Genomic DNA, 25,558 nt, shown 5'->3' with positions numbered 1-25,558 from the left:
CTAGAATACTGGCAACTTACATAAATGTATTTCATGTATTGATATAGATTCCCAGCATGGAATTGATGGTATCATAGTTTTGAACTCCTTACACTGTTACTATTTCTGCATGGTTGACTACTTTATGGGTGTCATACAGAAGGAACATGCTGAAAAGAACTCATCTACCATGAATTGCCACTCAGTACAGACTGGTACCATGTATAGAAGCGGATCCCAGTGAGGACACAAAGACCAAGGTCCACCCCCAGGGGTGCCCCATGTTCAAAAAACTTCTCCCTGGTGCATACATGGAACAGTGGAGAGGCCTCCCGGGATGGCTGCTGTGTACCATGCAGCTCCAATGAGAAGAGACCCCCCTCCATATCATCAGAAAAGCCACCACTGCTCCCGTCACACCAGAATGTGGTGACCAAGCAAGATGCTTTGGGCCTGGGCTGCAGTTACATGGTGTCAATTGTACCAGCATTCCAGCTCCAATCATGTCTGCAAAGGTCACACTAGTTGTCACCCAAGAGCCTGTCATCATTAAGTTCATGTGAGAATCAGAGTTCTGCTCACTGCCAGGGCAGACAAAGCTGTTAAACCAGTACTTCATGCTGAATAAATACAGTTAGAATAAATTCTGTCCTTCACGTGCTGAAGCTAAATAACAGCCTTTTCAATAGCTCCTATCTCATTGGACAATGTCATTGCCAAGTCAAAGTAGCACAATGCTTTCTGACCAATAGCAGGCCCTCCCTCCAGCAAAAAACCATCTTCCCATCTGATCGATTTTAAATATTCCTTTGATTAACATTTCCAGTGTGGCCACTTGGAGTTCTTGGCCAGTACTCCCATGCAGGTTCCCAATTCTTGTCTTGGTGGCATATTCCCTGCTGGGTGTTAAAAGCCACTGATTCTTTGTGATGGAATTCTTCACAACATGGGAGGTCTTGGTGATAGCTAGGTGGAAAACTCCAGAAGGTAGTGTCCACAGCCACACAAGTCTTTTGGGCAGCACTATGATGCATTAGGTTTACCAAGAATATCTGAAAGCTCAGTCCACGTCGCCTCAACTGCGCAGTTCCCCTTCTCAATGAATGTTTCATACTGTCACATTGAAATGTAATGTCTATCTCACACCTTTAATGGACCTTCAATGCATGCGTGATTTTGAAACATCACATGTCAATCATTTGGAAAACAGTTTGCTGAGCTACGTAGATCTTCCAATGTTGGCACACTTCATTATACAATATCAAAAAAGTCACATTTGCTAACATTGCCACCAATCTGATTAGAATTCTTGGTGTTTGGGGAAGCAGTCAAACTAACAGTGGTTTGGAAAATACAGATTTTCCAAAATTCTAATTTTTTCCTGAAAGTTGAATTTTATCTTTGGCAACAAACACTGTCAGTTATTTTCCTGAAAGTTGCAGGCTTACTTGGCTCATTTTCAAAAAAAGTCTGCCAAATTTTCATGTTTAAATAACCATAGCTCATCTTCCAGTTGTTCTTTCAAGGAAAGATGGGGTTTCATTTTAAAAAGTGGCTAGTTCAGCATACAATTCAAATAATCACATGCGCTTTTCCTCAAGGCAACCATTGTACGTCTGTATACGGCAGAAGTGCTTTATGTGTATTTCCTGTTTTATCGCACAGAATATTAAAAAGATGTATACTCAAAGAGTGAAATTTAATATAAAAGTTACTTTTTCTTGCTTCATTAAAGACTTCTTAAATGAAACTGACCTTTTTTTTTCTTTTCCTGCAAGTGTGTGGTGGTGGAGAAAACAGTAACTACTAGTGCACTTGGTACCACTACCTTGATTCATGCCAAGGCACTTGAGATTTAACCCACCAATGTTTCTGTACCATCAGTGCAAATGTGAACACACTGAAAAAGTCAAATAATGCTTTATTATTATTCATAAAACGTTTTTAACCTCTTGGACCCTCAGAGATATTTTTCAGGGACCACGTTTTGAGAACCGATGATCTAAGTGTAAGCTCTATGCAAAGCGTTGGATTTATTTTGTTCACTGCTGTATCTTCGACACTGTTGTACTAGAGCAGTGCCTGACACACAGAAGATGATTAGCAAATATTTTCTAAATATATTAATAAAGCAAGAACAGATGGGAGATTAATCCTTTGTAGAAAACAGAATAATAAAATGTATGTTTTTTGCTACATATAGCTTGATAATTAATTAACACATGCCACAAGATGGTATGAAATACCTAGTTTCGTTATTGCCATTTCCTTCACTAAAGATTCCACTGACTTCTGAATTATGAGCAAAAAATCTAAAGGACTGTTGCGAAGGAAGAAATGTAAAGTGTGCCAGGATCACGTAACAAATGCTAGTTTTTTTTTTCCTTGTAAAAGCACAGAGCTGAAATGACTTTAGAGATCATCCAGCCTGATTCTTTCATACAACTGAGAAAACTAAGCTGCTAGGGGACTAAATGGCCCAAAGTCATCATAGTTAGGGAAAGGACTAAAGTACAGAATCTTTTTTTTTTAGTTTTATAATTTTTTAAAATTGAAGTATAGTTGATTTACAATATTGTGTTAGTTTCAGGTGTACAGCAAAATGATTAAGTTATGTGTATATGTATATTCGTTCCTACTTTAGGTTATTACAAGATATTGAATATAGTTCCCTATGACATATAATGGGTCCTTATCATTTATTTATTTTATGTAAAAGTAGTTTGTGTCTGTTAATCCCAAGTTCCTAATTTGTCCCTCCTTCCACTCCCTTTCCCCTTTGGTAACCATAAATTTGTTTTCTATGTCTGTGAGTCTGTTTCTGTTATGTATATAGATTCATTTGTGTTATTTTTTAGAGTCTGCATATAAGTGATACCATACAGTATTTTTCTTTCTTTGTCTGACTTATTTCACTTAGTATGATAATCTCTAGGTCCATTCATGTTGCTGCAAATGGCATTATTTCATTCTTTTTTATGGCTGAGTAAATTCCATTGTGTGTATATACCACATCTTCTTTATCCAGTCATCTGCCCATGGGCATTTGGGTTACTTCCATGTCTTGGCTGTTGTAAATAGTGCTGTTATGAATATTGGGGTGCGTGCATCTTTTTAAATTACGGTTTTCATCTTTTCCAGATATATGCCCAGGAGCAGGATTGCTGGATCATATGGTAGCTTATCTTTAGTTTTTTAAGGAAACTTCATACTGTTTTCAATAGTGGATGCACCAATTTACATTCCCATCAACAGTGTGGGAGGGTTCCCTTCTCTCTACACCCTCTTCAGCATTGATCGTTTTTGGACTTTTTAATAATGGTCATTCTGACTGGTGTGAGGTGGTACCTCATTGTGGTTTTGATGTGCATTTCTCTAATAATTAGCGAGGTTGAACATCTTTTCATGTGCCTGTTGGCCATCTGTACGTCTTCTTTGAAGAAATTTCTGTTTAGGTCTTCTGTCCATTTTTGGATTGGGTTGTTTGTTTTTTGGATATTGAGTTGTATGAGCTCTTTGTATATTTTGGAAATTAATCCCTTGTTGGTCTCATCATTTGCAAATATTTTCTCCCATTCTGTAGGTTGTTTTGTTTATGGTTTCCTTCACTGTGCAAAAGCTTTTAAGTTTGATTAGGTTCCATCTGTTTATTTTTGCTTTTATTTCTTTTGTCTTGGGAGACTAATCTAAGAAAATATTGCTACGATTTGTGGCCAAGTGAAATATAGAGTCTTTTACATTTTCTCTTGTTTATAGCAATGGTAGGACTGGAATGGGAAGCAAGAGAAGAACTTTTGTGTGTTTTTTCACGTAGAAAATTGGCCAAGCAAGCTCAGAGGCAGAAATTCAAACCACTCCAAGGACGGAAGAGGAACTTGAAGCTAAAGGATGGAACATCTAAATGTACCTCCTGGTCAAGCACTTTGCTCCTCTCTCACACAGCTCAGGCTGGAAAGATGCAAAGACTGCATGGGGAGTCAAGCCAGTCCCATGGAACTGTGGAGAGGAAGAGTCAGGCTCTCAGAGGTAGGCAAGGAGGGCCCTGGAGCTGTACTGGATAGTAACATGGATGGGGCCAGAGACTGGAGAAGCCCCCAAAGAGAAGCACATCTTTGGCATTTTTTAGCAGGGAGCAATTGGCATTTTGTGTGACATTGTCCTGCACATGGAAGGATGTCTACCAATCCTACCCTCACCCACTGAATGCCAGTTAATCCCTAAGTCGCTGTGGCCGTTGAAAATGCCCTGCATGTTTCCAAATGCTCACTAGGGGGCTTTTGTCACCCCGGTTACCATTTCTCCCTTCACTCACGGAATCAGTAGCACTCATTGCTCTAGGAAGAGTGAACATAACCAAGTTTCTGAATGGAATTTTAAAATCAGAGCAGAAACAGGAGGATTCTTATTATAAGGCAGGTTTCTTGAAACAGGAAACGTGTGTGTGTGTGTGTGTGTGCGCGCGTGCGTGCGTGCACGCACTAAATGAATAAGCACTTGGAGGACCCAGGGGAAATTATACCATAAACCAAAGAGTTAGGAGATGTGAAGTTGTCTGGCAAAAGGTAATGAAAGAAAGAAAAGCTGAGAGCAGGTGACTAGACTGTAGGTGCTGGTCAGTGCCTAAGAGAGGACTGTACCCTCTGTTCACTCTCTTCAGGCAGCCAAGAGGACAAGACATTCCCTGGGGGAAGACAGGAAGGACTTGAGGGCAGAGAGGATCCTCACTTGTCTCCAGCAGGCCTCGCTGGGTGAATGAGACACTCCTCCCCACACTCCAGCAGACTGAGCACCCAGCACTTCCTTGAGTCCCCTGAAGCGCACAGGAGTGGCTGAGAGGGGGATGGAGGAACAGGAAGGGCCTTGTGATCGGGGGAAGCTGACAGAGATGGTGCAGACTTGGGGCAGGAGGGTAGGCAGCTGACAACTAGACCTGCCCATCTCAGCAGGTCCTGGGCCTGGTGCCTCTAAGGTCAGTACAGCATGTAAGTAAATCCCCAGAAAAGAGAAGGAAAAGGGAGAAGGGCAAAACCCTGGACTGACTGAATTTGAATCTATAAATTGCAAAGTTTACATAGAAGGTTAAATTTTAAGCTCTTAAATGGAGAATGCCTCAGCAGCTAAATGCAGTAATAAGGACATTAAGAGCCCAAGAAATGCGTTTTTAATACATTAATGAATATGTACTCCCTCTTTAATGAAGCCCCCTTTAAATCTGCAGGAAGTATCTAAGTGCCAAATATCAGCTATTCGGCTTGTTAAAGGTTAATTATTTGTGTAGCCTTGATGACTATGTATTGACAAACAAATGCCCCTTTTACTTCCCTGTGATTGTAAATACCACTGAAGTAGCTCCTAACTATATAGAAGCTGCAGACCTGTTAATTTTGCCATTATCAATGGATGAGACACGGGAGCCGGACTTTGTCCATTTTTTAATCACTGAAATATTTACTCTCTATTGTATGCGAAGTATAATTTTAAAATTAAAGTGTCACTAAGAAAACAAAGACTTAGACCTTAGAATAATGTTCTTGAAACATCCTTCAAAGCATTGAATTCTTCAATTGAGAACCATAGTGTAAATTCAGAGAGATAAATTCCACCTTAGTTTCAACTAAATATCCAGGAGCAAATGATTTTCTCTTTGTTCACACTCTTATAGAGGTGGGTTTTTTAATTGATGTCATTAACATTCAGATGTTTAACATAATAGACATATGTCCATGCAGACTCAGCCCACTTATGGAGATGACCAAAACGGGCACTTCTGACCCAACGCACACACTCACTCCGAGTAAGCCTAGAGTTGATTTTCTTGTTTTGATACTGGTAGGCAGCTCATGTTTTACATTAGTAATTTCTGCCTCTCTCTCTCTCTCTCCAGAAAGCAAGAGAATTTTGGTTTGTTCTCAAAGACTGCCAAAGTAGTCTGAAAAAAAAGGCCTTAAGCTCTCATAAGCACATAATCAGATCTTCTTGCCTTTCATGGGGACCGTTGTTTGGTAAACTCTGCTTTATGTTCCAAAAGAACAAAGTGGTAGTGTTCTCATACACTTCTAGTTTTGCAACCAAGTCCTGTAAAATGTCATGTTCTCATGACTAAATATGTGGGGTTTTCAGGGCAGTCTCCTTGCCTTATGTCAAAACCAAGTGATAAAACAAAGGAATGTGCTGAAGTCAGTCTATTTTGTTGCACACCTGACACCTTTGGTGGTTGACTTTATTACTTGATTCATGAAAAAAATCTGCAAGCTTGGCTTTCAGGTCATTTCTGATAGCCTTGTGGTTCCTTCTGTGACTTGGGAGCTTTGTATTCTGTTTGTCATTTACTTGTTTGTTTTACTTTTCAGTGACAACGAGTTGGTAGCTTGAATGGTATCAGTGCTTTAATTCTATAAAGAACAAAGAAAGAGGACTTTTTAGACTTCTTAATCCCATTAATGGGTTCTCGGGTAAAGATGGCTGAGGATGAATAGAACAGCAAGGCAGTTGTGAACGTAGAATTTCTGTTTTTTTTTTTCTTTGGTTACTTAATTCTGTAAGTAACGGGAAACACATGAAACATAAAATTCTAAGAACTAACTTTGAAGCTCAACATTTAAAAACCAAAATGTGAATTGGAAACTGGATGTTAGTCACCGAGCACACCAAGCAACTTATTTCTTGCACTTGTAACTACTTTTTCAAACAGGTTAAAAACTGATAAGAAGCTTGGGAAACTCTTATCAGTCATTGTGATAAATAGGTTAACCCATTCCTAAACTGTTAAGACTTTAAAAGGCCTAAATTCCTTAAAGCATTAGGGGATTTTTTTTCTACTTGCTAAACATGCAGTATAAGAATCATTTTTGTTACAATAAATTCAGATTTAAATATCTTCTTATTCATGTGATATATGAGTACATTTGCAGCCTATGGTTGCTTAAGGTGACACTGCAGAACATTGCAGGAAGTGCTGATTAGAATGTGCACGTTTGCTCTGCACACAGGTCTGCTGATGGGTGGCAGAGGCTCTCCCACAACTGTGTAGTTCTAGGTCATGGCCACCTGTGCATCAGCCTACGGATGCCTACCGTTGATACTTTGGTGCCTATCTTTCCTGTCTTTTCCTCTCTTCATATACAGAGTTATGAAGTTAATCTCACAGTGTACTTGCTAGCTCATAATCTTTCATTAACAATATGTTACTATTACATACATGTTAACATTACAGTATGCTACTAATTTAAAAACTACGTGGTCAGCCATGTCAGATAATCCATCATTCACTATAACGCAATTTATTAAGCCACAGTTGGGCCTTGAATATACAGGTTTGAACTGTGCACATCCACTTGTACGCAGGGTTCTTTCAAGAGTAAATACTACAGTACTACCTGATCTGCTGTTGGTTGAACCCGAGGATGCAGAACTGCGGATATGGAGGAACCACGGATGTAGAGGAACCACGACTGCAGAGAATGAACAACAGGTTATATTCGGATTTTCCACTGCTAGAAAGGTCAGCGATCCTAACCCCCTACCTGTTTAAGGTCAATTCTACTTTCTTATTGTTATACACTTGGGCTCTTTCCGATTTTTACATATTGTAAATATTGTTGTGATAGCATCTTTAAACTTAAATCTTGGGGAATATCCTAATTATTTCCTATAGGTAAATTCCTAAAAATAATATTATTGAGTCAAAAGGCAAATATTTTTAAATACATGCAATATTACCACCCTAAGATAACCACTGCCAACAATTTGGTGCATATTTTTAGTCTTTTAAAAATTAATATATATGAGCATGAACATATGTATATATATATGTCTTTTGAAAAAGTTGTTATTATGTTATGTATAGGAGGGGATGTATTGAAGGATTTTAAGCAGGGGAATGATATGATCTGATGTTCATTTACTTTTTATTTTGTTTTATTTTTATTGAAGAATAGTTGGTTTACAATGTTGTGTTAATTTCTTGTGTACAGCACAGTGATTCAATTATATATATATATATTCCTTTTCATATTTTCATATTCTTTTTCATTATAGGCTATTCTGAGGTATTGAATATAATTCCCTGTGCTATAACAGTAGGACCTTGTTTATCTGTTTTATATATAGCAGTTAGTATCTATAAATCTCAAACTCCCAATTAATCCCTCCTTTCCACCCCCTGTCATCTGCCCCGCTGGTAACCACAATTTTGTTTTCTATGTTTGGGAGTCTATTTCTGTTTTGTAAATAAGTTCATTTGTGTCATTTTTTAGATTCCACATATAAGTGATATCATACGGTATTTTTCTTTCTCTTTCTGGCTTACTTCACTTAGAAGGACAATCTCTAGGTCCATCCATGTTGCTGCAAATGGCACTATTTTATTCTTTTTATGGCTGAATAGTATTCCATTGTATAAATATACCACAGCTTTTTTATCCAGTCATCTGCCAATGGGCATTTAAGTTGTTTCCATGTCTTGGCTATTGTAGATAGTGCTGTTAGAATATTGGGATACATGTATCTTTTCGAATTAGAGTTTCCTCCAGGATTATGCCCAGGAGTGGGATTGCTGGATCATATGGTAAGTTTATTTTTAGTTTTTTAAGCAATCTCCATGCTGTTGTCCATAATGGCTACACCAATTTACATTCCCACAAACAGTGTAGGAGGGCTCCTTTTTCTCTAACATCCTCTCCAGCATTTATCACTTGTGGACTTCTTAATGATGGCCATTCTGACTGGTGTGAGGTGATACCTCATTGTAGTTTTGATTTGCATTTCTCTGATAATAAGCTATATTGAGCATTTTTTCCTGTGCCTATTGGCCATGTGTATGTCTTCATTGGAGGAATGCTTGTTTAGGTCTTCTGCCCATTTTTGGATTGGATTGTTTGTTTTTTTGTTATTGAGTTGTATGAGCTATTTGTATATTCTGGAAATTAAGCCCTTGTCAGCTGCATCATTTGCAAATATTTCTCCCATTCCATATGTTGTCTTTTTGTTTTGTTTAGAGGTTCCTTTGCTATGCAAAAGTTTATAAGTTTAACTAGGTCCCATTTCTTTATTTTTGCTTTTATTTCTATTGTCTAGGTACACTACCCTAGAATATTGCTAAGATTTATGTCAGAGAATGTTTTGCCTATGTTTTCTTCTAGGACAATGTTCATATCAGAAGGGTCACTCTAGTTGCCCCGTTGAAGACAGACTAATTGGGAGCAAGGGCAGAAGCAGAGCCCAGGGTAAAGTTGCAGTAGGATTAGGGTTGTGGTTAGGGTTAGGGTTAAGAGAGAGGACTGAGTGTTGCAGCAGAGGGGCAGCATTGGAGGCACTGAATGGTGGTCAGATTCTGGATATCTTTTTGCAGAAAGACAGACTAGATGTGGAGTACCAGAGAAAGAAAGGAGTGCAGATTAACTCCAAGTTTTAGAGACTTGAGCCGTTGGAAGGATGGCATTGGCAGCAAGTGACAGGGAAAGGCTGTAGGTAGAGCATGTTCGAGGAGAGGGAAGAACAAGAATTTCATTTGGAGAGAGTGAGTTTAAGATCTCTATTAGGTATCCCAGTGAAGAGGTCCAGTAGGCTGTTGAACACGTGAACCTGGAGTTCTGGCATGAGCAGGCATTGGAAATATAACTTGGAAATCCTTGGCATATAGGTAATATTTAAAGCCAGGATACGGGGTGAGATTAACAAGAGAGTGAGTAGAGACAAAGAGAAGAAGGACTAAAGACTGAAGAAGGGGAGCATGATGACATGAAGAGCATGTACTGTGCCCAGATTTTCCATTGACTCATTTAATCTCCAAAATAACTCAGTGATAGGGTACAATTATACCATTTTACTGAGGAGGAATGAGGCATGGAAAGATTATGTCAATAATCAATGACTTAGTTCATCGACGAAATAAGTTTTAACTACTGTTTTTAATAATACAGACTTATCTTGAACTAAATCATGTGAACTTTTTCTGCACAGACTTTATCCATCATGTCTCAAAAATCTTAGCAGTTATACATTCTAGTTATACTTTAAAGAATCAGCATGACTAATCTGTTCAAAGGTGCTTTTCTTTCTTGCTGACAACGCATTTCTAAGGTGGCATATTGAGGAGAGAACAACAACAAAAAAGCTGATGTTCAAAAATGAGAAAAAGAGAGCCGTTTTTAGTGTTGGATATTTCTTAAAGACATTGTCTTTCTTTGCTTTCATGTGTCTCTTCCTCAAGAACCATGCATTCTCTAATCATATTTAAAGATGAGAGAGGCAAGTTAATAAAGGGAAATTGTCATCACTCCTCCCACCTCACCCTATAATACATTCAGAATATCTCAACGGACAGTCACTAAAGCTATAGTTACTCTTAACAGAAATGTGCAAGACAAGGAAAGGCAAAAAGCCTTTTGGTGGGTTAATCATTACAGAAGATTTCCAGAAAAAAGATTTGAAATGTCCCCTTGGTACCTTGGAGATTTTTACATCTTGGAACAAGGATGTGGATGAATGAGCTTGAAGTCTGCTTTTCTGCCTTCTCTTCTTTGGGAGAAAGGTTATTGTGAAAAGGGAGGTGGATAGGAGAGCTTGCAAAATGGCTTTTCAGACTGATCAATTTTAGAAAAAGGACAAATGGAAGCTGAGGATCTGGAAATAAATTTTCGCTGCAAGCAGTGCTCCTTGGAAAATCTTCACATACTTTTAGGGGTTCCTGTAACTCAGGTAGAAAACGATTGTCTTAAATAATTCCAACAGGGAGGAAATAAAGAGGGGTATCTTAAAAAAACAGGAGTGGCTTCAGAGGCATTCCTCTACTGACCCCAAAATGTGAGGCAATGGGTTGAAGTGTATATTTTTGTAAATACTAGAGAGCAGCATGTTATTTAAGCATGACCCTTAAGTAACAGTATTGGGAAAAGCAGGTCCAGAATGAGCTTATGGATGTAACAAAGAGTAGAAAAACAAAAGGGGTCCTTTTAAGGTCATGTTCATAGCAAGAACAAAAACACAAAGTCTCTGGGGAAAGATGATGTAATGCTAAAAAGATAACGGTGAAAGCAGAACAAACCAAAGTCTCTTTTTCTCCATTCTTCCCTCGGTAACTACCTTCAGATGGAAAAGGGAAAAAGAGTTATGGTGGGAGAGAACCTAAATGCAAGAAAGATAAGAAATAAGAGGAGATCTTTAAAAAATTCAGTTAGCTTAATGAGTTTATCTTTATGCCCAGATGAATTGTATCTTGAAATATTTTGAGAGCTTGTTTTATTTTTTTTTAATTGAAGTGTAGTTGATTTGCAATGTTAGTTTCAGGTGTACAGCAAAGTGATTCAGTTATACATATACATTCACGTGTATTTTTTTCAGATTCTTTTCCATTATAGCTTATTATAAGACACAGAATGTAGTTCCTTGTGCTATACAGTAGGTTTTTATTGTTTATTTTGTATATAGTAATGTGTATCTTTTAATCCCAAGTCCCTAATTTATCCCCTCCTTTCCCCTTTTGATAACCATAGTTTTCTTTTTTTCTATGTCTGTGAGTCTATTTCTGGTTTGTAAATAAAATTTGTATCTTTTTTTAGATTCCACATATAAGTGATATCATACAGTATTTGTCTTTCTCTGACTCACTTCACATAGTATGATAATCTCTAGGTCCATCCACGTTGCTGCGAATGGCATTATTTCATTCTTTTTTAAGGCTGAGTAGTATTCCACTGCGTAAATATACCACATCTTCTTTATCTATTCATCTGTCAATGGACATTAAGGTTGCTTCCATGTCTTGACTGTTGTAAATAGTGCTGCTGTGAATGTTGGGGTGCATGTATCTGTTTGAATTATAGTTTTCATATTTTTCAGATATATGCCCAGGAATGGGATTGCTGGATCATATGGTAACTGTATTTTTAGTTTTTTAAGGAATCTCCATGTTGTCTTCTTAATGGCTGTACCAATTTACATTCCCACTAACAGTGTAGGGGGGCTCCTTTTTCTCCACAACTTCTCCAGCATTTCTTATTTGTAGACTTTTTGATGATGTCCATTGTGACTGGTATGAAGTGATACTTCATTGTAGTTTTTCTTTGAATTTCTATAATGATTAGCAATGTTGAGCATCTTTTCATGTGCCTATTGGCTATGAGAGCTTGTAATTGTAATCATGCAACCATAGTTAACAATCTTAGAAAATAATGTTATGAACAGAAAGTCAGCATGCATTTATTAAGAATCAATACTGTCAAACTAACCTTACATCTAAGAACTTGCTACTCAACTTAAGAACTAGGGTTTGTATTTTTTTCACTTAAAATTTTATTGGAGCTGTTCTCCAGTATTCCTCATTAAATAGTCTTGCGTACTACAATTTTAAGTAGTTATATAGTGCTCAATTATATGAATATACCCTAAATTACTTAACCAATCCACCATGGTCCAGTTTATACTGTTTCACATTTTTGGCTTTTAGAAACCATGCTAGGGTTATGATCATTTTACATAAAAGTTTGTAAATTATAATTTTTTAAAATTTTGGTCAAATTCCCAGAAGAAGAATGAATGAATCAAAAGGCTTCATATTTCAAAGGCCTTGTTTATTACCAAAGTTGCCTCCAGAAGGAAGTACCTATTTACATTCTCAACAACAGTATACAAATGCCTATTTTTCCAACCCTTATCATTACTGGAAAATTTTGGTAGAAAAATGTGTTTTGGTGATTTTTTAAATTGTGGCAAAATATGTATAACATAAACTTTGCCACTTTAACCATTTTTAAGTGTACAATTCAGTAGCACTAAATGCATTCACTGTGTTGTACAACCATCATCACTATCTATTTCCAGAATTTTTACCATCACCCCAGACAGAATCTTTGTATCCATTAAAGTAAAACTTAAAAAAATAATTTTAAAAATGATTGCCATCCTCTTGCTATATATTATTCAATCCCATTAACAATACTCTTACCCCTTCCAAAGATCTTAGAATTCTCTGTGTTAGCCAGACCAGGACAGGCTATACTATGGTAACAGTCAACTCCAGAGTCTCGTGGATTACCCAGTAAGAACTTATTTCTCACTCAGGTTACATAATCTTTGCAAGTCAGTGAGTGTATTTGCCTCTGACAGTCTCTCAGAGGTTCAGGCTAATAATGGCCCAACCGTTTCATTGCTTCATCTTTCGGAACATGAGGACTTCATGGTTACCAAGGCAGGGCAAGAAAGCGTGGTAGAGCCTTGCACTAGCAATTAAATGCTTCAGCCTAGAAATGACACATTGTCACTTCCATGATAGCCAGAACTTGGTGGGGACTGCTAACACAGCAGAAAGTGGCATATTCCTCCCATGTCACCTAAAAGACAGGAGAACTGGGTAAGGGTGAGCACCAGAAGTCTCGCAACATCTTCGCTTGTATCCTCATTGATACGAAACTGGCTTCTTTGTACTATCTCGCAAAGTTGGTGTTTTTTTTTTCTATTAATGGAGTCTGCCCATTTCACTTTATGTAATGCCACAAGAAATCTTGGAAGAAGAAAAAAAAATAGAAGAACAATCATTTGATCTAAGGGAAAAGTAATGTGTCACAGAGTGTTGTGTCAACACCCAGCACTGAAACATGTTCATTTGCCACCCGTGGGCCCAGTTTTCTTAATAACTCTCACTGTTGAAGCAGGTGCAGAAGCTCTTCCAGCAGTCTTGGGCCCTCTGGTTTTCATGTGGTTAGGCATGTCACTGTGGATGCCCCACAGAGGATGAGAAATGCTGACACTCTACAAGTTCTTCAGCAACTTTTTTGAGAAATAGGAAATCAGTACTTAATTTTTCATTAAACACACACTCTTTCTTTTATCTCATTCCTGCCAAAAGAGTTTTTTTGTTTGTTTGTTTTGGTATAAAAAACTGTAACCAATCAGTAAAGTTGGAGATTGATACAATCCAATACAGGACAAGCAACTGTAGTGATGAAGTTCAGGACATTCTCGATGCTCTGTGGCAGCTCTACTAAGCCTCTGTTTTCTTGCCCATCTTACTCTCAACCTATAATTTTCCATGCTTCCTATTGATTGATGGCTTGACAACTTCATTCACCTTGAGGTTGCTTCTGGAAAGGTCAGGAAAAGAGAGATAGGTTGTCCTCGGTCATCTTTCAGATTATCCGTGTGTCAAAGTAAGAACTCTGTTCACTGCACATGTGTCTCACACGCTACTAAATGAGACCATGGCAGGTGTTGGAAATGCACATTAGAGGTCCGATGAACCCATCCTGGCTTATTTTTAAAATTTTTTTCTGTGCAATTGTTTATAGTAAAACTGTTTAAAAATGAGAAATCCAGGGTCAAATTGTAAAAAGGAAGGGATGCCAAGAAAATAGATGTGCCGTTCCAGGCAAAGAGGGATGTGTTAGGGTTCTCCAGAGAAGCAGAACCAGTAGGAGGTATTTGTAGATTTATTATAGGGATTGGCTCATGTGCCTATGGTGGCGGAGAAGTCCCACAATCTGCCATCTGCAAACTTGACAAGCAGGAAAGCTGATGGTGTAATTCAGTCCGTGACTGGAGGCCTGACAAACAGGGGAAGGGCTGCTGGTTTAAGTCCCTAAGTCTGAAGTCCTGAGAATCAGGAGCTCAGATGTCTGATATCCAGTGTGCAAGATCAAGAAAAGATAGACATCCCAGCTCAAGAAGAGAGAGAGGGAATACACCCTTCCTTTGCCTTTGTGTCCTATTTGGGCCCTCAGCAGATTGGGTTGGATGATGCCACCTCCACTGGCGAGGGTGGATCTCTTCACTCAGTCTACTGAATCGAATGCTACTCTCTTCCAAAAAACACTCTCACAGACATACCCAGAAATAATCTTCTACCAGCTCTCTGGGTTTCTCTTAGCCCAGTCAAGTTGGCACATAAAATTAATCATCACAGAGAACTTTAGGTCCTGTGACTTAGACCTTAGTAATCAAAGATGATAACTTAATAACTTGTTTCTCCAGTGCTTGCCACGGGCTACTAGTTTCTTCAGTTAGAATATAAAGGGGATATGCAACTGTTTTCTGTTCCAGCTCAGCCAGAGAACAAATTCCAGATGCCCTACAATTTCCCCAAAAGGTCTATTACCTTTAAGTACCAATCTAGGTATCTACTGCTCTTCTTGGACTGCAGGGGAAAAAATGACTGATTCTGGCAACCTAAGCAAAAAAGGCCTTTCATCTGAAGTGTGTGGGGTGCTCAAGGAAGCCTGAAGAACCAGCATGGGAACAAGAAACTGGGTAGCCTGCTAGGCAGCAGGCTGCTTTCGGCATGCTTGGCTGGACAGATGACCTGTTTCTCCTGTCAGTGCTTTACTAGGCTCAAGAGTCAAAGTCCTGGGGAAGAGGGTCTGATTGGCTGGTCATGTGCCCAGCCTTTGGCAGCGGCAGGCTGAGAGGAGGGACTAGCAGAAGGAGCCTTCAGGGATCTCTTTGGATTACCGACTGTGAGAAAGGCACGTGCACTTTACCAAGACTCCATGCTTGGTGGGAAAATGATTACCCAGGTGGAATTCAGGGTGCTGTTGGGAAGTGGGGATGAAGGCCGAGCATCCCAAAATTCCAGTGTCCACCGCTGAGAGCAGAATCATGAGCATGTTAGTGCTGTCAAAGCCTGCTGAGTGGATATGTGCTGCTTTGTTCTACTATTTTCGATTGTTAGATTAATTCCTTTTTTGTCCCCCTGCAACAAATAGCCTGAAGAATATACATCTTAAAAAAATATTTTCTTAGGACAAATTGCCAGGTCTGGAATTATTGGGTTGAAAGACATGAGTTTTTATACTTTTTTCATTTTTTCTTTTACTGAAGTGCCCATGAACTCTAAGAAGATGCTCCTAGTCACAGCAGATTGGCTTTCTAGTGACTGGATAATCGCTCAGTTGAAGGTCACCCTGTGGAAACCGCTCTCTGGGTCATGTCTGGGGCATTTGGGCTACAGGGAAAAATAAACTCTTTAGAGCTCTTCTCTTTCCTTCTAACATTTTAAAACAAATATCCATTGCTATCTGGATAAAATAAACTGCAAGGCACTGCATAGGTCAGTTGATCCTCACTTTATAGGAAAGAGGGCAGCATTTGCCTGAGTGACCTGTGAGCCCTGGAGAGTATGGGCTGATACCCATCAGCAAATATAACACGATACACTCAGCTCCCTCCTCTCCATGCCAGGTCTCTCAAAAGCTGAGGGCAGGGAAGGGGTGATTGCACTATGACAGGGCACTCCCCATGGAGCAGGTGCTGGTTCTGTGCCTTGCCCCATATCATCTTGAGCCAGGTTCTTCTATCTCCAAACTTTAAAAGAGTCCCAGATTTCTTCAGGGGGTTTTCATTTCAATGTAAGGGAATTGGAAAATCCTTTCCCCTCCCCCAACTTCCCCACCCCAGCTTCATTGGGAATATATCACTTCTTAGCCAGACAGCAAGGCTGGCTGGATCAAGCAACAGTGTACTTTTAAAAAAATAATTATCTGTGTGTCAGTTTATTCCTAGAGCACACCAGATTAGAAACACTTTGAGATTAGGGACTGTCTGGCCTTGCAGGACTTTCCCTGGTGCCTTGCCTACTCCAGGCACTCATTCAATATTTGCTGACTGGATAGGCTTAGGTGAGTGGAATCATTCTAGAACTCCTTGAGGTTCCAAACTCTTCCAAGTTACGATGTCTAGGAGTGCCGGGAAAAGTGAGCTCTCCCTAGAAACAATCAAGGAGCGCTGGAGGGGTTCTGAACCCCATGCTTAGTGTTTTCAGGCAAAGAAGCCAGCCCGGTGCAGAAGCAGATGAGAGGGGCCCTCACGCCCTCTTCGTGGGCTGTATGTCTCAGCCCTGGTGATCCAGCCACAGGACCTTTTTCAGTTTCCTGTTCTAGTTCTTTGTCAAAACTTTCCCCAGGAATGCTTCTTCCCTCTCCACATCACATCAGTTTCACCTCTACCCATAAACTCCTCATCCGGCAGCCCAATTGTCAATTCCTCAGTGACATCTCAGAATAGCCCCATTTCCCCTGTTTAACACCATATATGGCTCTTTCCCAGCACTTATCATTATTTTCATTTAATATTCGTATTTGTGTTTGTCATTATTTGATACATTCTTTCTCTCTGATTGGAGACTGTTGCTCCCTGAGGGCATGACTTGTGCTTGTTTTGTTCACTATTGTAGCCCTAGTTCTAGCATCCTCTCTGGCATATATTGAGAACAGTTAATATTAGAGGCACGAGGAACAGTTTCTCTACACCACAGGGGTTTACCTGCTGCAATCCTGGCAGATACAGAGTCAGGATTCTCTAGAGAAATGGAATCAACCAATGAGGGATAAGATATATATCTATATCGATATGTCTATATAGCCGATATAGCAATGTAGATATATATGGAGAGAGACAGAGAGATTGATTGACTGAGAGATTGAGAGTGACTATAGGCATTGGCTTATGCACTAGTTATGGAGGTCAAGAAGTCTCACCATCTGCCATTTGCAAGATGAAGAACCAGGAAAGCAATGGTATAAATCCCAGTCCAGGTCTGAGGCCTGAGAACCAGGAGCACCAATGTCTGAGGGCAGATGAAGATGGATGTCCTAGCTCAAGAAGTGCAAAGGGGAATTTACCATTCCTCTGCCATTTCTATTCAGGCTCGCAGTGGATTGGATGATGCCCACCTGTGTTGGTGAGGGAGCTCTTTTTCACTCAGTCTACTGATTCAATGCTAATATCTGCTGGAAACACCCTCATAGACACACCCGGACATAATGTTTACCAGCTCGCTGGGCATCCCTTAACCCAGGCTAATTAACACATAAGATTAACCATTACACGGAGATTCTGGCTTGACCCTCAGTAGAGTTTATACAATATTGTGCTCTCAGAATAGAATTTCTCAAATTGCATTACTCTAGATTGCCAGTTCATGAATTTTAAATAGGGTTCTATGAAGAAAAAAATTTCTTTTAAAAATATAGATGCAATGAAAATTTAAAACACATTTGGACAGTTATTTTTCTGTGATAATTTACCTTTAAGAAAACATACACTACAAACATACAAACAAAACATACACTTCATCATACTTTATTGTTTCTTTTTTTTATTGTGGAAATACACGTAACAAAATTCACCATTTTAGCCATTTGAAGTATCCAGTTAGTGGGATTAAGCAAATTTACACTGTTAAGCGCCCATCACCATTATATTTTGTAGATTACTAGTTCACAAATTCGTATACCATCCTCATATCTTAGTGGATTAACTCACCTTGAGCTCACAGTGTGGCCCCAGGGTGACCTGAAACTATGTGGAATTACTCCCACCGTTGCCCCAGTGATCAGCTGACAGACAGCTCTCCAGGTGTAACTGAATGAGATGAGGTAGACTCCTAAACTGGTTTGATGTCCAGACTGAAGCAGTTGTGAGGGGGGAGCATCTTTCTAGCACCAGAGGGGATACTGTTTAGAGGTAAATCCGGAGATGTCGAAGCCATCTGGTTCTCACGAAGGGAGCTTTCTGGAGGCTGAAGTTAACACCAGGAAGAGGAACAGAGCAGAGAGAATCACAGGAAAATGAAGCTAGAGTGGTGATAAACCTTCAGGAGCCTGCCCTGCATCTCCAGGGAACTTTTCTGTGATATTGTCCAATGATTTCTTGTTTGAGCTATTTTGGCATCTCTGCTCCACTGCCCCACACCCGTTAATACTCTTGAGAGAAAGCAACTTAATGTGGTTTGGAAGTTATCCAGACATTAATCTTCCATTTCTTCTCATCATATCCCTTATGTTTTGCCATAGCTATAATTATAATCTATGTACCTCACCGACAAAGGTGTCAGCCTGTGGCAGAAACTGTTAGGTTCCTGTTCAGAATGGATGATCTCTTTGTAAGAAAATTCAGATTTCATTTCGGGTGGCAGTGAACCTGTATAAAAGACCACATTTTCCAGTTTCCCTTGCAGGGAAGCATGGCCATGTGACTAAGTTCTGGCCAATGAGATAAAAAGCAAAAATGTTTTCTAAGACCTGAAGGAAGGCTAAGAAAAGAGGGTGACTCAACCAGGAGGGGGACCCCTTATCTTTTGCCTTCCTCATTCACAGAAGGGGCTTTAGGAAACATACCACGAGGTGACACTGAGGATGGAAACTGGTGCTTCCCTGGGGACTGTGGAATCATGTTAGAGTCCACTTCTGGACTTCTTTCACATGAGAGAGAGAAGAAAACTCCTCATGGTTTAAACCACCGTTATTCTAGATTCTCGGTTATAATGTGTCTGAACCTAATTCTAACTGACTCACAGCCTGAAACATATCCAAAGATTCAGTAGAACCCATATTTGACTTTATAGGTAGCAACCTTGTGACTCATCAGGGAGAGACAATATTGTGTGCAGCGGAACCTATGTAAAGGGGAGGTTTCATCTGAGTTACCCTCTATTTTGTGTGGACAGGATCCTGACTGACCATCATTGATTCAGATCCTTAACTAATCCAGACACTGAGCAAAGCATAAAAATGCCCACCCGACAACCTGACATATAGACTTGAACATCCCCTCAGGCTAAATGAGTCTAAACTGAAACTGATCTTGCCCATCCCAGTCACCAGCAGCACCACCACATCGACTTCTCCCCACTTTCCTTTTAGTAAATGTTCAGTGGGGTTACAGCCATCCACCTAATGTCCCATGCCGGCAGCCTGGGGCCATTTTGACACTTTCTTCCTCATTTCTATATACAGGCCATTGTCAAGTTCCAGAATCTGCCTCTAAAATATATTTTGGTCTATTAATCTCTGTATCCACTGTCATTTGGAGGGTGAAGCTATACCATCTTACCCAGACAACCCCCAAAGCCTTCCCCATGGATTTTCATTTTGGTTTCTTTTTTTTCCCCCTTTTTCAAATGCAGGTACTGGAAATCGAACCAAATACCTCATGCATGCTCAGCATGCCCTCTCCCAACTGAGCTACACTGAATTTTCATTCTCCACGCAGCACCTTGAGAGAAAACACAAACCAGATCACATTACTGCCGTGCTGAAAACTCTTCAAAGTTTCCCTTTGAAGAGTAGCTTAGGATAAAACCCTATTGTCAACAAAAAAATTAATAAATAATCTGTAATAGGAATGAAAAAGAGTTTTATTTGAGCTGAACTGAGGACTATAGCCTGGAAGACAGCCTCTATCTCAGATAACTCTGAGGAACTGGTGCAGAGAAGCAGGGTTTCCAGGAGAGTTTGAATGTCTTTGTCAGAACAAAGAACATCAAGCAAGTCAGGGATACATTCCTTCAAGGTTTCAAACAAAACAAAACAAAACAAACCAGATCAGCGCGAACACAGCGGGACTCAGCGTGTCCTTGGCCCCCGGGAAAGGAGTCTTATCATCAAAGGAAGATCAGCATTGGCATCTCAGAAAGAGAGGCATTTCATCTTCATATTTTAACATAGACATTCTTTACTTCTGGTCCATGTGCTTTTTTCTTCAATAATTAAGCAGAGGTACAATGTATGTTTGATTGGCTACCAACAGGCTATTTTAGCATAAAGTTTGAGTTATATTATGTATAAGCCAGAATGACTTCTCCCTGCCTCAATATATGGAAATTTCTTTCATTACTTTATAGGGCCTATGAGGCTCACCTGATCTGACCCCTTCTGACCCTCCACTATGCAGCATGTCTTGAGCCAGTCTTTCTCACTCACTGAGCTTCAGTCATCTGATCTGCTCTTTTAACCTCTGGAATGTTCCAGACTCTTTCCCATCCCAGGGGCTTGTACAGGCTGCTTCCCCACCTGGACTCCCCTGCTCCCACTCCCTGTTTAATGGTCGACTTCTGATTCTACTGGTTATTGATTAAATGACATCTTTAATTAGGCTTTGACCCAACCCCCAATTTAGATCTGGATACTTCATACTGAATAATATGATATGCAGTGTTTTGCAGCTGGCTTCTTGCACTTAGCATAATGTTTTCCAGGTTCATTATGTTGTAGCATGCATCAGTACTTCATTCCTTTTTATTATAGTTTACTTATGCCATTGTCTGGATACATACATTTTGTTTATTGACTCATCAGCTGGTGGACATTCGTGTTGCACCCACTTTTTGGCTATAATGAACAATGCTATCCTGAACAAGCATTTGTGTAGACATATGTTTTCATTTCTCTTGGGTAGACGCCTGGAGAGTGGAGTTGCTGGCTCATGTGTTAACTCCGTGATTAACACTTTGGGGAAGTGTCAGCAGCCCCTTTTTATGAGGACAGGTTTAGGATTTTGCCCAGAGGATTGCACCCCTGTCAGTGCAACTATCACTGTTTGCATCCTTTCTATTCTTGAGTATCTTTCCCCCTTTTACTTGCCTTTTATTTTCTTCTCTGTAGACTATCCCCCAGCTGATTTTAGCCAGAACCAAGGTTTTCAATGCCTTAAATTTTTTGGTAAAACATTTTGAACTCTCCGGAGGATGGACATTAAAGTAATCATGTTTATCTGTTTATCTGTGGGTTAGCCACTCACAGTGCTGCTTTGTAACAAAAGTTTATTGAGTAGGAGGCTTACTTAACTTGTTGTTGAGGGTTACAATCCTACAACATGCCGTGCAGAGTCTCAATTACCCATCTCGGAGTCTAAACTTTTCAAAGAATCCTTTGAAGTCTCTTGCTGATATTAGCATCATTAGTGAACCTATATATGTAAACATATGTTCTGAACCTATTAAAACTGTATATAGAGTTCCTGGTGTGTGCCAGGCGCGCACCTAATAATTGTTTAGTAAATTGTTAGTTGCTATTATTAAAAGGTACTCTAATGAAAAATTGGTTTCATCTGGGTAAGGATTTTTAGTAATTTAAAATGTCTTAACATTTCGAGGACACATCTGAGTTGTTTCAGAACACACGGAATGCTGTACTTTCCCAGTTGTACCCACATATTCTCATTTGATCTTCACCCCCACCTCGTGAAAACCACACATTATACCCTGGCGTTTGTTTTCCGGTGGTGATTTTTGGAATAATCAAGATCTCTCCACCTACCCAAGCACATTTAATCTGCTGAATACAACAGAAACAACTCTTCCGTAGTTTAGACACCCTCTCCCCTCCCCCGAGTCATCAGCGTGGTTACACAGAAGAGTGTAACAGCAGCAGCTGGGCCTCCAAGAAAATGCTCCCTGCCCTTGTAAAGCTTTCAGTCTGAAGCGGAGATTTAACAGGCACTTTATTTTAAATGGGGACCGTGAATAGAGAACAGCTGAGGGTCTATGCCGGGATAAATGAGATACAGGAGTCAATCGTTTCCCTCAGTAACCAGACCCCTGTGTTAAGACTGCCCTGAAGACGCCCCGTCCTGGCCCCCGTCGGCTCCCCGGTGCTCCCCAGTGAGTCAGCCCGAAGAGGGGAGCCGATGAAAAGGGGAGGCGCCCGCGTCTAGGGCCGGAGGAAAGCCGCGGGGCGAAATTCTAGACCGAGGAAGCCTCGGAAGGAAGAGGAGGGGCAACCGCGCGTGGGGAAGGTAAGGAAGAGACGTCTGAGGGAAGGGAAGGGAGGGAAGGGAAGAGAAAGGAGAGGAAGAAGAAGGCAGGCGGAGGGGAGAGGAGTGGGCGGGAGGCCAGCGCGGGGCGGGGCGCGGCGGGAGGCGCCCGGGGCGGGGCGGGGCCGGCTCGCGCCTCCGGGAGGGCGTGCGGCGCGGGGGCCGGGCCGGGCCGGGCCGGGGCGGGGCCGCAGTGTCCGAGGTTCGGCTGGGGCTGCCGGGAGCCGAGCGCTCAGTTCTCGTTCGCCTGGGCTGTGCTTCACCTCCGCGGGGTATGTCTGCGCTGCTCTCGCCGCGCGCCCGGGGCTGCTAGCTTCTCCGGCGCTTCCTGCCCGCGTGGCCCCGCACCTGGCCGCGACCCCGGAGCCCGGCTCGGGCAGTGCGCGCGGCGAGCTCTGCGCGCGGACCGCCGCCGTCATGGGGCTGCAGCCCCTGGAGTTCAGCGACTGCTACCTCGACAGCCCGTGGTTTCGGGAGAGGATCCGCGCCCACGAAGCGGAGCTGGAGAGGACCAACAAGTTCATCAAAGAGCTCATAAAGGACGGGAAGAACCTCATCGCGGCGACCAAAAGTAAGCAGGGACTCGGGCGCGCGCGAGGCCGGGAGGAGCCTCTGTTGGAGGGAGACCGACCGTCCCGTGCCCGGGCCGGCGGCCAGAGGAGCGGGAGATTCATCCGGGGCGGGAGGCCCCGGCGTCGTTCCTCCGCGGTTCCCCGGGCAGCCAGGGGGCAGGCCCCCTTTCCTGCCCCGGCCCGACGGCCAGAGCCCGAAGTGGTGAGCCCGCCAGCCCCGCTGCCCTGGCCCGGCGCCCTCGGTGCCTGCGTCCCCCGCCGGACCCGCCCGCGGGCAGGTTTTGTTGCACCCTAGAGCTGCTCACAGTCTCGTCCGTAACAGAAACGTCAGTTTTACTAGTCTTGTTTCTTGACCTCTCAAAAGAACTTGCCTGGGGATTCTTTGAAAACTGGCTGGGAGTTGAATTCTTCCGAACCCCCTTAAACTTCACCCTTTCCGTGTGGTTTTTTGACCTCCTCCGACAGTCTCGTCCTGGATACCTTACTGTGCTAAACCAGAAAGTCCACCTGGCGTAGTGCTGCCTTCCGCACATTCCTCCCCTCCGCCTGTGCCGAGGAGGGTTCAAAGATTGGGGCTTGTGAGGGTGCGCAGACAGCCTGCCCCCTGGCCGGAGCGCCACTGCCTGCAATTAGGGAATTCCATCCTGGCAGCGCTCGATCCTTCCTCCCTGGTTTCTCTATCTTTTGAACAACTAGGAAGTGGCCACAGGAGAAATATGGTGGATATGTATTTATTATCTGAGAAGAGGTTGTGTAGGAGGGAGGTGGCCTGAAATTCGCGCTGAAACAGAGTTGGTGATGCTGCCGGAAACGGGGGAGGCATTAGCTGTAGTGAGGAGCAGCGCAGGCTGACCACACCTGTAACCTCTAACCCGTTCTGAGGAGGCCTGTGAGTGCTCCATTTTCCCTCTGAAAAAAACCTGCTCCCCACCCCACACTCTCCATTTGGCATTAAGGAAGATGAGAACATCCCGAACAAACTGTCTCAAGTACCCAGCAGCACAGCGCCTGTAACAGTAAATATTCATTGAATGAGTGAGTTGAAAGAAATACGTTCTCATGGGAAGAACTGAGTGAACCGTCTGAGTAATTTTGGAAGCAAGTCACTCCACTTCTCTGGCTGACGTCCAAGGTTCCTGTTGGTTCCGTGACCTCTTTGGTGTTGCAAAATGAGCATTGGGAACGGCTTTCTTTGGGACGTGTGACTAGGGGGCATGTTTGGTTGGTGGCTTTCCAGTGCCTTGGCATTGGGTTTGTGTGTGGAGATGGAGGGGGGGCTGTAAATACGTAGGAGTGAGCAGAGGAGGCCAAAAGGGCATGGTGTGTGTGTGTGTGTGTGTGGTGAACATGGGAAGAGGATTCTTCCTTCTCTAACTTGGTCTTTTTTTTGGGGGGGGTGATTAGGTTTATTTATTCTTAGAGGAGGGACTGGGCATTGAGCCCACGGCCTCATACATGCTAGGCATGTGCTCTAGCACTTGCGCTATGTCCTCTCCCCTCTAGCCTGGTCTTAACCAGTGTCACTGGCTGGGGAAGTGCACCTTCTCTCTTACTGGCAGTAGCAGCTCCCTCTGGGATGAGGCACATGAGGAGAGAGACAGATGGCAAAGCCAGTTTGGCCACTGGTGGAAAGCTATTTATGTGACTGCATGTGCACCCTTCTGCCAGCAGGACCCACGCCTCGTGTTCTAGTGGCAGCTAGTGCGTCTGGGGGGCCAGCCAGAAGCCTCTCTCTCCAGAATGTAGACTTTCTTGAATTTGTGAATTGGCGTCTTCCTCCTTTTGATTTTTGTTCTTTAACATCAGAAACATAATTTATGCTCATGTTTTAGAGAACATCCAAATAAAAAAATTTTTTTCTTGTGTTGTTTAACTTACATTCTTTCCCAGAAGAGGACAAAAACACAGTTGTAGCTCAATGGATATTTGGCAAGTTAGGAAGACCTGGCCCTAGCCCAGCTTTCTCAGTGAAATTTGCATCTAGCTCCTATCAAAGACTGACGGCGCTGGACTTAAGTCAGGACACCTGAGTTGAATTCGCCTTCATGATTAGGGCCTGGCCATAGGACAGTTAGGCAGATTACTTAATTCTTTTCTGCTCAGTTTTTCTTGTCCTGCTTCTTAGAGGCATGAGTAAGATTCTTCAGTGTTTGGAGACGGCTTGATGAGGTCATTTGAAATTGCAGTCTAGGTCAATCATTGGCAGAACCACTTGAGCTTTTCTGTAACACCTGAGTCAAGAGGTGGAGGAAGGACCTGAAATGGGGGGGAGGAGCTTCAGAAAGAGTTAACAATCACCTGGGTCAGACTGATTCTATTTTCAGATGTTTTACACTGTTTTGCAAAAATGGCATTTTGTGCATTTTCAGAATTCCGTGCTTAAGTAATTTTCTGCTCTTAATTGCCTTGTAAGATGCTTCCTGCGCATGCTCAATACTTGTTGGGTTTATGGAATTTTGATGTCTTGATGCTTGGAATAATTTGCA

The 25,558-nt window shown here is 41.8% G+C and overlaps 1 protein-coding gene, 1 long non-coding RNA gene and 1 pseudogene across 17 annotated transcripts in view; 2 read left to right on the top strand and 1 right to left on the bottom strand.

Moving 5' to 3' along the window:
• On the bottom strand, positions 1 to 1,485 carry LOC102537578 (growth hormone-inducible transmembrane protein pseudogene; annotated as a pseudogene).
• Positions 1,486 to 3,801: 2,316 nt separating this feature from the next.
• On the top strand, positions 3,802 to 20,150 carry LOC140701067 (uncharacterized). Its single transcript, XR_012079836.1, has 3 exons — positions 3,802 to 4,005; positions 7,324 to 7,480; positions 19,874 to 20,150. It is a non-coding gene; the product is annotated as an uncharacterized lncRNA (long non-coding RNA).
• Positions 20,151 to 22,680: 2,530 nt separating this feature from the next.
• ARHGAP10 (Rho GTPase activating protein 10) overlaps positions 22,681 to 25,558 on the top strand; it is a 301,281-nt gene continuing 298,403 nt past the window's right edge. For all 16 annotated transcript variants that reach the window (XM_072975997.1, XM_072976004.1, XM_072975925.1 and 13 more), the window contains exon 1: positions 22,681 to 23,071. In XM_072975997.1, the coding sequence (XP_072832098.1) occupies positions 22,918 to 23,071 (154 nt within the window). In that variant the 5' untranslated portion in view covers positions 22,681 to 22,917. The remainder of the gene's footprint in view (positions 23,072 to 25,558) is intronic.

Source organism: Vicugna pacos, chromosome 2 (genome assembly GCF_048564905.1).
Source record: "Vicugna pacos chromosome 2, VicPac4, whole genome shotgun sequence".
Lineage (NCBI taxonomy): Eukaryota > Metazoa > Chordata > Mammalia > Artiodactyla > Camelidae > Vicugna > Vicugna pacos.
This window is presented reverse-complemented; position numbering and strand designations above follow the sequence as displayed.